This window comes from Bos grunniens, chromosome 3 (genome assembly GCF_055505025.1).
Source record: "Bos grunniens cultivar Pamir isolate PY7600 chromosome 3, Bosgru_T2T1.0, whole genome shotgun sequence".
Classification (NCBI taxonomy): Eukaryota; Metazoa; Chordata; class Mammalia; order Artiodactyla; family Bovidae; genus Bos; species Bos grunniens.
In genome coordinates this window covers 63184815-63201202 of record NC_141167.1, presented here as the reverse complement: position 1 = coordinate 63201202, position 16388 = coordinate 63184815, and the positions used below count along the sequence as shown (strand labels likewise).

General features: G+C 37.9%; 1 protein-coding gene and 1 long non-coding RNA gene across 29 annotated transcripts in view; one reads left to right on the top strand and one right to left on the bottom strand.

The window, feature by feature from the left end:
• LOC147375711 (uncharacterized) overlaps nucleotides 1–16388 on the bottom strand; it is a 157871-nt gene that overhangs the window by 75471 nt on the left and 66012 nt on the right. The window lies entirely within an intron of this gene.
• Nucleotides 1–16388, top strand: part of COL24A1 (collagen type XXIV alpha 1 chain) — a 401096-nt gene that overhangs the window by 365111 nt on the left and 19597 nt on the right. For all 27 annotated transcript variants that reach the window (XR_015160374.1, XM_086390890.1, XM_086390884.1 and 24 more), the window contains 3 exons: nucleotides 2735–2770; nucleotides 15992–16027; nucleotides 16131–16157. Coding sequence is in view for 26 of the 27 variants with exons in the window: in XM_086390890.1 (XP_086247016.1) it covers nucleotides 2735–2770; nucleotides 15992–16027; nucleotides 16131–16157 (99 nt within the window). In the remaining variant the exon portion in view is untranslated. The remainder of the gene's footprint in view (nucleotides 1–2734; nucleotides 2771–15991; nucleotides 16028–16130; nucleotides 16158–16388) is intronic.

The window sequence follows — 16388 nt, the reverse complement described above, 5'->3', positions numbered from 1 at the left end:
TTATTTGTTGTTCAGTGACTAAGTTGTGTCCCACTCTTGTGACCCCATGAACTGCAGCACAAAAGGCTTCCCTGTCCTTCACTATCTCCTGGAGTTTGATCAAACTCATATCCACTGAGTCAGTGATGCTATCTAACTTTCTCAACCTCTGCCACTTCATCTGAAAACTATAAAAGAACAGAAAACATACTTGAATTTTGTATGGGAAAAGATTCCATAAATAAAACTACTACAATTGGGAAAAAATAATTGCAAAGCAAACAACGTATAATGGGTTAATATATGAGCTTTGTAAATTGGTATGAAAAAGAAAACAGAGACATGAACAAATCAAAAGGTCAGTAACTATCCGAAAAGGTACTCTCCTAACTTTTAGTCAGAGAAACATAAATTGAAGTAATAATGAGATATTGCATCTACCTCTCAGAAAAGGTTGCAGGGAGAGTAATATTTTTGTTAGAAATGTGAATTACAGCCTTTATTAAAAGATATTTGTTAAAATAAATGTACATATATGCTATGACCAAGAAGTTCCACTTTGAGGAATTTGTCCCATAGAAATAAAAGTACTCAATACACTAAGGAAATTGAACAAAGATTTTTTTTTTCACAGCACCATTTGTATTGGGGGGAAAAGTATGAAATAACATGAATGCTCATTTGTAGAAGAATGGTTGAGTAAACTGTCATCTAGCCACTTTGTGGAATATTATAAAACTATTAGAAAGAATTTATATCTAGTTTGGCTGACTGTTGTTTCATGATGTATTATTTAACATGAAATGTATCATGCATAAAAGAGTATATGATATCAGCATTATAAAATATGACCAATCACCCCATCCACATATAAACATATTTGTCAATATTTGATTAGAAAAAATACATAGATATATACCATGTCAATGCTGGATTAGAGGTGGGAGAGAGTGTAAAAAGAACATCTGTAAAGCTACCTTAAAAATCAGCTTTTTAAAGTTGCTCTTGTTTAGTCGCTAAGTCATGTCCAACTCTTTGTGACCCTGTGAACTGTAGCCCACCAGACTCCTCTGTCCATGGAATTCTCCAGGCAAGAATACTGGAGTGGTTTTGTTGCCATTTCCTTCTCCAGAGGATCTTCTTGACCCAAGGACTGAACCTGGTTCACCTGCTTGGCAAGCAGATTCTTTACCACTGAGCCACCAGGGAAGCCCCTTTTAAAATTTAATACCTAGTTTAAAATGAATTAAATACAAGATAGGAAACACAAAATCAGTAATATAAATTTTGATTAGATAATGAGATGGTATTTTTAGCCTGCAGGATTAACAAAAAGTGATAGTACATTAGAACATGTGTCAGGAAAAAAAAAGTACATATACTCCTGTATATTGCAAGTATAAGGCAATTTCAAACAAACTTTCTGGAGGATAATTTTCATTAAAAAAAAAAAATTTTAAGAGTACCAGGATATTCATCACAGTGTTGTCTATCATGACAAAAATTAGAAAAAGAAATATATAATAGGCAATTTATTAAAATATTATTATATGTTTTTAAATACTGGTAAACATTATAGTTCCAGAGAAGGCAATGGCACTCCACTCCAGTACTCCTGCCTGGAAAATCCCATGGATGGAGGAGCCTGGAGGGCTGCAGTCCATGGGGTCGCTGAGGGTCGGACACGACTGAGCAACTTCACTTTCACTTTTCACTTTCATGCACTGGAGAAGGAAATGGCAACCCACTCCAGTGTTCTTGCCTGGAGAATCCCAGGGACGGCGGAGCCTGGTGGGCTGCCGTCTATGGGGTCGCACAGAGTCGGACACGACTGAAGCGACTTAGCAGTAGCAGCAGCAAACATTATAGTTATGTGGGAATTGTGGGTTGATACAGAAAAGCATTAATATTTTGAGGGTGCATATTCATGTTACAGAAAAGATGAATAGTATTATTTCATTTTTTAATTAAAAAATACACAATTTCCACAAGGATGAACATGAAAATAATAACAGAAATAACAGTAGTTCCAGCAACAGCACTCATGTGCACATAGAACATTTACTGAAATAAACCATATTTTAGATCATAAAACAAATTTTATTACACTTAAAAGAATAGAAGCCATATAAGGTATGTTCTCTGGCCATAATGGAATTAAACTAAGAATTAGTAAACTAGAAAGATAACAGGAAAAGCGCCAAACACTTGAAAATTAAGCCTCACACTTATAAACAATTCATGGATCCGAGTGTCTCAAAGAAAATTAGAAAATATTTTGAACTGAATGAAAGTATATACAACATTTCAAAACTTGTAGGATGTAGCTCAGAAGGAGGATTTTAAAAAAAGAGGATAAAAGCGAAGAAGGAAACCACTCTGGAAGCAAGGTTTTAAAAGGCTGAGGGAAACAGATATTAGAAGAATTTAATCTGTTAATTTCCTTTCTAAATTATTTTGCATTTGATTATCAGATCAGCTGCTTTGACTTAATTGAATGAATAAGTAGCATGACATTATCTCACTTTAAGGTAAAACTAGGAATAGCAAAACAGATATGATGAAATCAATACAGTGTATTTGTTTTTGTTTTGCTTCGCTTAACATAAGAAAAGAAAACTAGAATTTGTGTAGATTTAGCTAAACAAGTCTTGCTAGATAGGGGGGAGAAAAAGCCTATTAATTATCATGTTTCTGTATACAGCCTCAAGTACATTTGATAAAAAATAAACCTACATTTTCTTTTGTCTTTCAGGGACCCAGAGGTGAAAAAGGCTTTAGAGGCGAAACTGTAAGTTTATCTAAATTTGTGGTTATAGTATCACTTGTCACCAAGTTTTAAGCTCCATGAAACCAAGGACTTCTTTTGACTTTTTCATTATTATGATTCTGATACTTGTGGAGTGCAAATAAAATTATAATTTTCAGGAAGTAGAGCTAACCTATATCGTGTATTGCAGTGACACTTGGTAAGCCCTAATGTTTAAGATACCCCCACCTGGTGCCTCAGACGGTAAAGCGTCTGCCTACAATGCAGGAGACCCAGGTTCGACTCCTGGGCCGGGAAGATCCCCTGGAGAAGGAAATGGCAATCCACTCCAGCACTCTTGCCTGGAAAATCCCATGGACAGAGGAGCCTGATAGGCCACAGTCCATGGGGTCACAAAGAGTCGGACACGACTGAGCAACTTCACTTTCACTTTCAATGTTTAAGAACCTGCCAGTCACATTCTTTCCAAATCACTGTGTGAAATGGAATATATGCCTTGTCACACATCAGGAGAGGAGGTGTAAGCTTTCTACGTTGGTGCCAGAACAGGAGGACTGTTGAGTGATTTTAGATATATGCCACTAGATTCAGTCAGAACCCTAGAGGGCTGCAAAGCAGAAGCAGCTTATTAGTGGTATTGTACTGAAATTCCATAACTGACAGGAAAACCCAAACGAACTTTTTGTTCAACCCAATATATTTCAGCCACCTGGAAACAATGGTGAGAGCAAAAGGTACACAGCATTTTCACACTAAGTAACTTATACTGGCACTGTTTCCTACTTTTCTAGGATGTCAGTTCTTCCAAGTTAAAGAAGATACTTTGTAAAGGGGCCACTTTTACAGCAGAACTTATTAAAGCAGCAGCATAAACAGAGTACAGGCATGGAGTGAAGTAAGGGGTATTGAAACCAAGTACAGAAGGCACATAGGAATAAACTGGAAGATAGCAGTAAAGCCTTGCTTATAAGGTAATGAGATTATGTAGTGACAGCTGAGATAGGGGTATGCTTGGGGCTCAGACTAATAAACGGTAGTTATATTAGTTTGCTGGAAAATGGAATTTATGTGATTTTTAGATAGCTGAAGAATTCTCAAAGGGCATTAAAATAGATGTATTTAATTTGTCCCTTATATTTTCTCAGCAGACTTACTGTAGCAGGAAGCAAGGGTGTTCGTACACAGTGAAGCTATATACCCCAGGAGCAGTGGAAAGGAGCAAGAAAAAGCAAGCAGGCTTGACAGAGAGACCATTTTCCATACCTGTCTCCAACTGCCTCCCTGATCTCTTCTCTCCTATCACTGTGGTTAGAGCATAAGCTCTGTCAAGAGTAGGATGCCTCGAGTACCTATGACAGTCATTGTCATAGGCATTTCGTGTGCAAAAAAATTCAGTGGCTCTGATGGATTACCCTATATATATAGTCCAAATTCAGTGGACTATGCCTGAAATCGCTGATTGCACTAACAGAGATATGGCATCTAGAATAAAGCAGATAATGATACCAGTCATTCCCAAAGGGGAACATGGACAAAATTAAAGCACATTCAGAGAAGGATTTTCTCAGATCAGTGATGTAACTAGGAGCCCAGTCATTCCCTCTCCTTGTTCTTTGTGCTCTCTCTTCACTTCCTGAGTTTTGCACCTGCTTTGTCTTGCCCAATTCTTTATCCCTGTAGTTCCTACTCATTTTCAGGTTGCAATTTAATTTGCTGAAGGTAGATTTGCTGATTTTAGCCTCACCCAGTTGCCATCCATGGACATAAAGCTAGTCCCCAGGACCTAGTGCAATGCCTGGCAACTGTTCGTCAGTCCTTACTTAAATGTTCTCTTATCAGAGAGACTCTTCCAGACCAACCCTATGTAAAACAGCAATGCCTGTACCTGCCTAAGATTCCTTATCTTTCCTTAACCTGTTGCCTTAAAATCTAACATGAAGTGAAGTGAAGTGAAGTTGCTCAGTCGTGTCCGACTCTTTGCGATCCCACGGACTGTAGCCTACCAGGCTCCTCCGTCCCTGGGATTCTCCAGGCAGGAATACTGGAGTGGGTTGCCATTTCCTTCTCCAGGAGATCTTCCCAACCCAGGGATAGAACCTGGGTCTCCTGTATTGCAGGCAGACGCTTTACCATCTGAGCCACCAGGAATATCTATTTCATTTTCTGCTTATTACATTTCCCCTCCCTAGAATGATGAGGGGAGATACAATATTTGAATTTTAAATATTTGAAAGGAAGAAAGAATATGTATAATGAGTAACCCTGGAGGATAAAATTTAAATTATTTATTTATTGAATTTTCAATGTCTGTGTTTATCTCTCTCAGAGACAGTGAGTTCCCTGAGGGCATGAAGTGTATTTGATACCATCTAATTCCTAGTGTGTCATAATACCCAGCACGTAATTATCACAAGATAGATATAGATTGACTAAATGAATGGAATGCTGGAGTGAATTTCAGCTCAGTATAATATTGAGCTGCTTTAAAACAAGATAGTTTTGTGAAATAGTGAGTATGTCACAAGCAGTCTAATGACTCTCTGAGTTTCCTGCACTGGTATTCCTGTCCTGGGTAGGGAATTAGAATACGTACCTTTAAACTCCCAGCTCTCAGTCTACAATTCTAACAAAAAGAAAATTAATAAGCCCCTCATACAGCACATGTTAGTTCCAGTCAGATCAGAGTTCTATTCAGAATCCTTTCACTTCATTCTTCATCATTGGCACCCTTTTTTTTTGTTTGTTTCATTTCATATATGATATTGTACATGTTTCAACGCCATTCTCCGAAATCATCCTACCCTCTCCCTCTCCCACAGAGTCTCGCATACAGAGTTATCATTACAATCTTTCTAAATTCCATATGTATACGTTAGTATACTTATTGGTGTTTTTCTTTCTGGCTTACTTCACTCTGTATAATAGGCTCCAGTTTCATCCACCTCATTAAAACTGATTCAAATGTATTCTTTTTAATGGCTGAGTAATACTCCATTGTATATATGTACCACAGCTTTCTTATCCATTCATCTGCTAATGGACATCTAGGTTGCTTCCATGTCCTGGCTATTGTAAACAGTGCTGCGATGAACACTGGGGTACACATGTCTCTTTCAGTTCTGGTTTCCTTGGTGTGTATGCCCAGCAGTGGGATTGCTGGGTCATAAGGCAGTTCTAATTCCAGTTTTTTAAGGAATCTCCACACTGTTGTCCATAGTGGCTGTACTAGTTTGCATTCCCACCAACAGTGTAAGAGGGTTCCCTTTTCTCCACATCCTCTCCAGCATTTATTGCTTGTAGACTTTTGGATCTCAGCCATTCTGACTGGCGTGAAATGGTACCTCATTGTGATTTTGATTTGCATTTCTCTGATAATGAGTGATGTTGAGCATCTTTTCATGTGTGTGTTAGCCATCTGTATGTCTTCTTTGGAGAAATGTCTATTTAATTCTTTGGCCCATTTTTTGACTGGGTCGTTTATTTTTCTGGAATTGAGCTGCAGGAGTTGCTTGTATATTTTTTAGATTAATTCTTTGTCAGTTGCTTCATTTGCTATTATTTTCTCCCATTCTGAAGGCTGTCTTTTCACCTTGCTTATAGTTTCCTTTGTTGTGCATAAGCTTTTAGTTTTAATTAGGTCCCATTTGTTTATTTTTGCTTTTATTTCCAATATTCTGGGAGGTGGGTCATAGAGGATCCTGCTGTGATTTATGTCAGAGAGGGTTCTGACTATGTTCTCCTCTAGGAGTTGTATAGTTTCTGGTCTTACGTTTAGATCTTTGATCCATTTTGAGTTTATTTTCATCACTGGCACCCTTGTCCACATCTCCATAGTGTCTCCCCTGGACTCCTGGGAGTCCACTCCCTCCACTTTTCTTCACTATAATACATTCTCTACATAGCAGTTAGAGTGATATCATTAAAGCATAAATCAGACTATATCAGTCCCCTCTTTAAAACCTCCTTGTTACTCTTCCTTGTACTAGAATAAATCTAAATTCCTTACTGTGGCTTACAGTGCCCTGCATGGACTAGACCCTACTTGCCTCTCCCAGCTCAAGATGCACCACTTTCTCCTTACCAACTCCACTGACCTAATCTCTGTTCTTTGGAACATGCTTGCTTTTTATCTAGAGAATTCTTTGACCTGCTCTTTAAATGACTGGTTCTTATCTCACTATTCAGGTCTGTGCTCAAATATCATCTTAGGGAAGCCTTCCATGGCTGTGTGGTCTTGTTACTCCTGGTCATTCTCTTTCCCAATTTTCCTGTTTTGTTTTATTGATAGCAGTTAGTGCTATTTGAAAGTATTCATTTTCTATCTTCTCTGCTAGAATATAAACTTCTTGAGAGCAGAGAACTTTGATACACTGGTTATCAGTGTCCAGAATAAAACCTACCACATAGTAGATAGCATTTGAGAAATGAACTGATAAATAAATAAATGCTATTCCCTAAAATTAAAAAGTTAATAAGTACTTCCAGGTCTAGCTGGTTAAAGTAACATTTCCTGAATTAACATACTTCTTATATCTTTTGCTCTGTGGGTTACCATGCGTGTGTCTGTGCTAAGTCGCTTCAGTCATGTCCAACTCTTTTCGATCCCATGGACCGTAGCCCGGCAGGCTCCTCTGTCCGTGGGATTCTCCAGGCAAGAATACTGGAGTGGGTTGCCATTTCCTCCTCCAGGGGATCTTCCCAACCCAGGAACTGAACCACATCTCCTGCATTGGCAGGCAGATTCTTTACCACTAGCACCACCTGGCAAGCCTGTGGTTACCATAGTTCTCTTCAGAAACAGTATAAACTCAGTCCCAAAGTGGGGGACACAGTGACACAGTGTAGGTAGTAAAATCAGCTGCTGAAAAATAGGGTTAATTGGCACATTAGAATTAGTTTATTCTGTTTTCATTGTTGAATAAACTGGTATTAAGTATCTTTTCATCACCCCTTTTCCTTTGATTCCATTATGGTTTAAGGAGCTTTATAGAAGTAATCTTTTAATTCCTAGAGACCATCTGCAATTAACTTAATATATAAAACCTTTAATTAAACCCTTTTCTGCTTTCATCCTATGGAAAGGCTTAGTTACATTTCTTATACTCTCCTTAGGACTTTTTCAGTATATGCTATAGGTTTGTTTTCTTAAAGGGAATGGTTTAAATAATTGACTTTCTAAAGATTCCTAATGAGCTACTGTGTTTCAGAATGTAATACCATCAAGGGGGTCAGCCTGAAATAATACTAGTACATGGAGCATTTGGGGAATGAATTTCATTAACCAAGACCTATTTTATTGGGACAAATATGACACGTTTTGTACAAAGATCAGAATCACAACAGTCTATTGGTTTTATAAATCTTATTTTTAGTTAAGCTTGTATAAGAATTTATAAAGCTATGCTGTTCTTACCAAGTCTTGTACCAAGACCAAACCATGATTCAGTGCCTTAAAAGAGAGGTGGGGAGCTCATTACACAACATATGAAAAGTATGCCTGTTAGTGTGAATTTTGGATTTCCTGGTTAGGAAGCTTTATATCTTCTACAGTTTAACATTTATAACTATAGTAATGATCCCAAATCAGTATTTCTGTATTCCTTTACATGAATACAGAAATACTGTATTTAGGGGCTTCCCTGGTGGCTTAGAGGTTAAAGCGTCTGCTTGCAATGTGGGAGACCCAGGTTCAATCCCTGGGTCGGGAAGATCCCCTGGAGAAGGAAATGGCAGCCCACTCCAGTATTCTTCCTGGAGAATCCCATGGATGGAGGAGCCTGGTAGGCTACAGTCCATGGGGTCGTAAAGAGTCGGACACAACTGAGCGACTTCACTTTACATGAAAGACTTACTTTTCTATTCTATATTTGTCCCATGTCTGTTTCCCTGTGGACTGTTTTAAAAATAAGTCCCTGGATTCATAAATACATGCTAAACTGAGTCAGAGTTTGATGACATCCTGAGAAAACTCCCCTAGTGGGTAGCACTACAATTCCCTCCTCTCCCTCTACTTCAGAACTATCATGTTAATAGCAAATTAATCTTGAAAGCTTACAAAAATCTCTTGGTTTTCATGAGAGCCTCAAGCACATTTAGAACATGATTGAGTAATATTTGATAAGTAAGTAATGCAAAGAGGATTGCTGAAAATATTGGGATAAATTATTTTAAAAGTTTAACTCATACTAGAAATAATATACTAGTGTCAGTCATCCGAAAACAATTTTGATGAAATATCACAATCTGAAACATTTGACTTAAAGCCACAGAAGTAGAAAAAAATGAAAAGCATCCAGCATGAATTTTTAGATTAGCTGCTTCATTTTCATATTGTATTGTTTAATGAAAATTAGCAAAATGTTGGAGAGTTTCATTAACACTTTTTCAAATATTACATCTAAATGTTTCACAATTCTTGATTAGCAGAATTATCTTACCCCCAGTTTGAAAGACAAGAGGATGTTTTAAGCATTATAAGGAAAAAAATAAGTTAGGGGGAAATATGTCCTAAATATTAAAAAATTAAGAATTTGAGCATTGTTGACCTTCAGTTGCACAGTGGTATCCAACTCTTTGTGACCCCGTGGACTGCAGTATGCCATGCTTTCCCATCCATCACCAGATCCCAGGGCTTGCTCAAACTTATGTCCGTTGAGTCAGTGATGCCATCCAACTATCTCTTCATCTGTTGCCCTGTTCTCCTCCTGCCTTTAATCTTTTCCAGCCTCAGGGTCTTTTCTAATAAGTCGGCTCTTCACATTAAGTGGCCAAAGTATTGAAGCTTCAGTTCAGTCCTTCCAATGAATATTCAGCATTGATTTCCTTCAGGACTGGCTGGTTTGATCTCCTTGCAGTCCATGGGACTCTCAAGAATCTTCTCCAACACCACAGTTCAAAAGCATCAGTTCTTCAGCACTCAGCCTTCTTTATGGTCCAATCTCACATCCATACGTGACAACTGGAAAAATCATAGCTTTGACTGTACAGACCTTTGTTGGCAAAGTAATGTCTGATTTTTAATATGTTGTCTAGGTTTTTCATACCTTTTCTTCCAAGGAGCAAGCATCTTTTAATTTTATGGCTGCAGTCAACATCTGTAGTGATTTTGGAGCCCCAAAAAATAAAGTCTGTCACTATTTCCATTGTTTCCCCATCTATTTGCCATGAAGTAATGGGACCAGATGCCATGATCTTCGTTTTTTGAATGTTGAGTTTTAAGCCAGCTTTTTCACTCTCCTCTTTCACCTTCATCAAGAGGCTCTTTAATTTCTCATCACTTTCTGCTGTAAGAGTGGAGTTACCTGCATATCTGATGTTCTTGCTGTCTCTCCCGGCACTCTTGATTCCAGCTTGTGCTTCATCCAGCCCAGCATTTCGCATGATGTACTCTGCATATAAGTTAAATAAGCAGGGTGACAATATACAGCGTTGACATATTCCTTTCCAAATTTTGAACCAGTCCATTGTTCCATGTCTGTTTTTAACTGTTGCTTTTTGACCTGCATACAGGCTTCTCAGGAGGCAGATAAAGTGGTCTGGTATTCTCATCTCTTCCAGTTTGTTGTGATCCACACAGTCAAAGACTTTAGCATAGTCAATGAAGCAGAAGTGAGATGTTTTTCTGGAATTGTCTTGCTTTTTCTGTGATCCAGCAGATATTGGCAATTTGATCTCTGGTTCCTCTGCCTTTCCTAAATCCAGCTTGAACATCTGCAAGTTCTCAGTTCAGGGTTCACATACTGTTGATGCCTAACTTGGAGGATTTTGAGGATTACTTTGCTAGAGTGGGAGATGAGTGCAACTGTGCGGTAGTTTGAGCCTTCTTTGGTGTTGTCTTTCTTTGGGATTGGTATGAAAACTGACTTTTTCCAGTCCGGTGGCCACTGCTGAGTTTTCCATATTTGCTGGCATATTGAATACAGCACTTTCACAGCATCATATTTTAGGATTTGAAGTAGCTCAGCTGGAATTCCATCACCTCCACTAGCTTTTTTCTGCAATGATGCTTCCTAAGGCCCACTTGACTTCACACTTCAGGATGTCTAGCTCTAGGTGAGTGACCACACCATCGTAGTTATCTGGGTCATTAGGATCTCTTTTGTATATTCTCTGTGTATTCTTGCCACCTCTTCTTAATATCTTCTGCTTATGCTAAGTCCATACCATTTCTGTCCTTTATTGTGCCCGTCTTTGCATGAAATGTTCCCTTGGTATCTCTAATTTTCTTGAAGAGATCCCTAGTCTTTCCTGTCCTATTGTTTTCCTCTATTTCTTTGCATTGATCACTTAGGAAAGTTTTCTTATCTCTCCTGTTCTTTGCAACTCTGCATTCTGATCACTATATCTTTCATTTTTTTTCTTTGCCTTTTGCTTCTCTTCTCAGCTATTTGTAAGACCTCCTCAGATAACCATTTTCCCTTTTGCATTACTTCTTCTTGGGGATGACTGCGATCACTGCCTACTGTACAGTGTTACGAACCTCCATCCATAGTTCTTCAGGCACTCTGTATCAGATCTAATCCCTTGAATCTGTTACTTCCACTGTATAGTCATAAGGGATTTGATTTAGGTCATACCTGAATGTTCTAGTGGTTTTCCCTACTTTTTTCAATTTAAGTCTGAATTTGGCAATAAGGAGTTCATGGTCTGAGCCACAGTCAGCTCCTGGTCTTGTTTTGGTTGACTATATAGAATTCTCCATCTTCAGCTGCAAAGAACATAATACAGTCTGATTTCTGTATTGACCATCTTTTGATGTCCATGTGTATAATCTTCTCTTGTGTTGTTGGAAGAAGATGTTTGCCATGACCAGTGCGTTCTCTTGGCAAAACTCTGTTAGCCTTTGTCCTGCTTCATTTTGTACTCCAAAGCCAAACCTGCCTGATATTTGAAGCATATATGTATATGATTCTTATTAAAATTCATGGAATGTATAATTTTTTTTGAATGTATAATTTAATCAAATGAAAAATTATCAAACTCTTTTAATTCAAGTACACACTCTCCTTACATTCATACAGATGTCAAAATTAAAGTTCCCAATTTGTATACATATGTGACCTTCTTTCTCCAGATACAAAACATTAAGAATAAAATTGATAAAAGGCTTGAAAAATCACAATTCTAAAGTGAATCTTGGAAATTATCTTTACCAAACCTGTTATGGTACTTGAGATATTCTAGATCCAAATGTACAACCACTCCCTTAAGAGCATACAGTTAATTAGGTACGGAGATAAGACCAGAGCTCAGTTCTCCCAAATCCCATGCTTTTCTATTAATCATAGTACCTCTCAGAAAATAAGGGTCAGGGGCAGCTTGCGTAAGGAAAATGGTATGTACACACTTCCCACCTACATTAATAGTAGCCTGGCCACCCACATACAGATTCCATATGAATGGATTCCTGATATGCAGTTTTTCTGCTGTGTATTATAATTCACTCATTCCATCTTAATTACATTGCTGTCTAATAGTTGTTGTTGTTTAGTCGCTAAGTCCTGTCCAACTCTTTTGCAACTCCACAGACAGTAGCCCACTAGGCTCCTCTGTCCATAGGAAATTAACATAGACAATTGTAGTTTTATTATAAACTGTATGATAACCTTCTTTACATGCTTGTTTATATAATATCTAGAAAAAGTGAGTCACTTTTCCTTAGTAGTGGGTTTGGTAAAAGAATGAAAAAAACTAATAAATATTTTATTGTTGGAATAATAATTTGTTTTACTTGGCCTTATTCTATGCACTTATTTCACTGGGGTTGTCCTGCCCTGTCTTGTTTAGTTTGAATTTATTTCATTTTGTCATATTTGTGGTGATCTGACTCGTTCTGGATAACAAGCTCAGTAAAAATAGTTTCTTCTTTCTATGACAAAAAGCTTTTTCAAAGATAAGATAGATATTTTGTACTAAACCTTCAGTGCAATTTTCCCAAAAATATGCTAAGGAGGGTAAAAAGTTTATTTCTACAATGTTGATCCAAAATGGAGAAACTTACACAGCCAGTTTCACTCTGAGCCTTTGTATATTTAAAAGGCTATGTCCAACATGAAATTTCTCTAACTTATCATGCAGCTTCTGGGGCAAAAGTTTTATGCATTTTCTGCTTTACATTATAATCATAAACCATGCAAACTAAGGAATGTCCAATAGACGTGGTGTTGGAGTACTCTATCCTTTATAAGTTACTATGTGTTATTTGTTCTTCTTGTCACAGTATATTTAGAATCAACAGCTTTGGCATAAAACATACTTAACCAAGCATAGCATCAAGATTATCCAAAACTCAGCTGAGGATAAATTTTGCTTTGTCACCTTTTAACCATAATCTGAATTTGAATCAATGTAGTTTTAACATTCAGTTGACCATTGAGTAAGTTAAATTTTGAGCATTCTTAACAGTGATTACTATTGTTCATTTTTAAAAATGTCAGCATAACTTTTCATATTTTACTATATACCGAACTATATTAGTTTAGAAAATAGAATAGTTAAATGTTTAGCTATTTTTAATTTCTAAACTAATACTAGTTAATTTTAACATCATTCATTTGTTAACAATCTTTGAACACCTACTGTGTATCAGGCACTGTTCCTGTTCTAGAAAATTAAAGGGTGGCTAAGACACTTTTAAAATCACTGCAGATGGTGATTGCCGCCATGAAATTAAAAGACGCTTACTCCTTGGAAGGAAAGTTCTGACCAACCTAGACAGCATATTAAAAAGCAGAGACATTACTTTGTCAACAAAGGTTCATCTAGTCAAGGCTATGGTTTTTCCAGTAGTCATGTACGGATGTGAGAGTTGGACTGTGAAGAAAACTGAGCACAGAATTGATGCTTTTGAACTGTGGTGTTGGAGAAGACTCTTGAGAATCCCTTGAACTGCAAGGAAATCCAACTAGTCTATCCTAAAGGAAATCAGTCCTGGGTGTCCGTTGGAAGAACTGATGTTGAAGCTGAAAATCCAATCTTTTTGGCCACCTAATGCAAAGAGCTGACTCATTTGAAAAGACCCTGATGTTGGGAAAGATTGAGGGAAGGAGGAGAAGGGGACAACAGAGGATAAGATGGTTGGATGGCATTACCGACTCAATGGACATGAGTTTGGGTAAACTCCAGGAGTTGGTGATAGACAGGGAGGCATAGTGTGCTGCGGTTCACGGGGTTGCAAAGAGTTGGATATGACTCAGCAACTGAACTGAACTGAAGACACTTTTAAAGATCCACAGGAATGCATAAGTGGTTAGTTGAAGAGGAGGAAGGTGTCAAGGTGGGTAGAGAGTTTTAAACAAGTATTGGAAGAGGAATGGGGATTAAATAGAAAAGGGAAGGAGGAGCATTCCTGAAATAGTACATGCAAAAGAATGCATGTGTGATAGAACTTGGATGATTCAGAGATCCACAAGTAGTTGGTTATAGATGGAGTGTAGGATGTGTTGAGAAGAGTAAGTGGAAATAAGCTCCAGAAAAAATAAGTTCTTGAAAAGGCAGGGGTGCACACTGACTAAGAACATATACTTTTGTATTTAACTGATAAGAAATTTATACTCATTCACTAAGCAGCAAAAAAACATGGGATGATTTTAATTAAATGATGATATATTTAGATTTCTATTTTATAAGTAGAATGTAGTTAGCATAGTAGAAAGGCAAAAGTCAAGAAGTCAAACTAGTCACATGATCTTAGCTAGGGCTTCTATAACTAATTGCCATGGGCTGCTGCTGCTGAATCACTTCAGTTGTGTCCGACTCTGTGCAACCCCATAGACAGCAGCCCACCAGGCTCCCCCGTCCCTGGGATTCTCCAGGCAAGAATACTGGAGTGCGTTGCCATTTCCTTCTCCAGTGCATGAAAGTGAAAAGTGAAAGTGAAGTCACTCAGTCATGTCCGACTCTTAGCGACCCCATGGACTACAGCCTACCAGGCTCCTCCATCCATGGGATTTTCCAGGCAAGAGTGCTAGATGGCTTAAACAACAAACATTATTTTTTATTGTTCTGGAGACTGGGAATCCAAGATCAAGGTGCTAACAGATTCAATGTCTAGTGAGGGTTCTCCACCTGGTTTGCAGATAGTTGCCTTCTTACTACAACCTCACATGTAGAGAAAGATCATCTCTCCATTTTCTCTCTTTATAAGGGCACTGCAATTCATAGAGGCTCCACATGATTTAACTAGCTCCAAAAGACTCCTATCTTTAAATATCATCACATTGGAGACTAGGGCTTCAGTATATGAATGTAGGAGGGGACACAAACATAGTCCATAGTGTGATCAACACTAAACTAAGACATTTACTATAAGGATGGAGTAGTAGTATTTGGGAAAGATTTGGAGGTCAAATCAAGAGTAGTGGGTAACCAAATTATAGTTAGATGTTGAAGGAAAAGATGTATAAGGATACTGGACTTCCCTCGTGACTCAGACAGTAAAGAATCTGCCTACAATGCAGGAGACCCAGGTTCAATTCCTGGGTTGGGAAGATCCCCTGGAGAAGGGAATGACTACACACTCCAGGATTCTTGTCTGGAGAATTCCATTGACAGATGAGCCTGGTGGGCTACAGTCCATGGGGTTGCAAAGAGTCAGACATGACTAAACGACTTGAAGTTTCCTTTCTTTTACAATTAGGTGAATGGTAGATAGGAATAACAGGGAAAACATACTTATAATTAACATTTTTAAATTTTACATTTTTCAGTTTAAAATTAATAAATTTGGTTTCTAGTAATATCAACAAAACATGAGATTATATATACAGCTTGTTCATGAATGTGGGTGATAGCTGAATTCAAGAACATCAGTTCAGTTCAGTTCAGTTGCTCAGTCGTGTCTGACTCTTTGCGACCCCATGAATCACAGCATGCCAGGCCTCCCTGTCCATCACCAACTCACGGAGTTCACCCAAACTCATGTCCATCGAGTCGGTGATGCCATCCAGCCATCTCATCCTCTGTCGTTCCCCTTCTCCTCCTGCCCCCAATCCCTCCCATCATCAGAGTCTTTTCCAATGAGTCAACTCTTCGCATGAGGTGGCCAAAGTACTGGAGTTTCAGCTTTAGCATCATTGCTTCCAAAGAAATCCCAAGACAGCCTCAAAATACGAAAATAACTTTGAATCTTATCACTTGCCTCGTACAAAAAGGCAATGATAGCAGCTGAATCTTAGTAGTTTTGTTTATACCAAATCAAAATTATAATGTATACATACTGTGCTTTGTCTCCATTTCTCCTAGGGTCCACAAGGACCAAGAGGTCAACCAGGGCCTCCAGTGAGTTTATTTACATTTATATCTGTTTACCATTGGTGCTTATGTGCCTGCTTGGTTTGAGATATCTACTAAGTACTTAATTTTTTTTTTTTTTGTATTATAGGGTCCACCTGGAGCACCAGGCCCAAGAGTAAGTCTTCTTGATTTTGTTCATTTTACCTTAGTATAATTTTTTTAAACTTCTTCTATTAACTCTGTTAAAAGTATCCCTTTTGCCTACCTCTGTTCTTTTTGTTAATCTGATACAGGGTCTTCACAACTCTAATAGAACTTTAAATATGGGCTTCAGGCTTTTTGTCTATAAAATAGGATGGTCTCTCCTACTTTTTTGGATGGATTTGAGTTTTAAATAAGTAAAGTG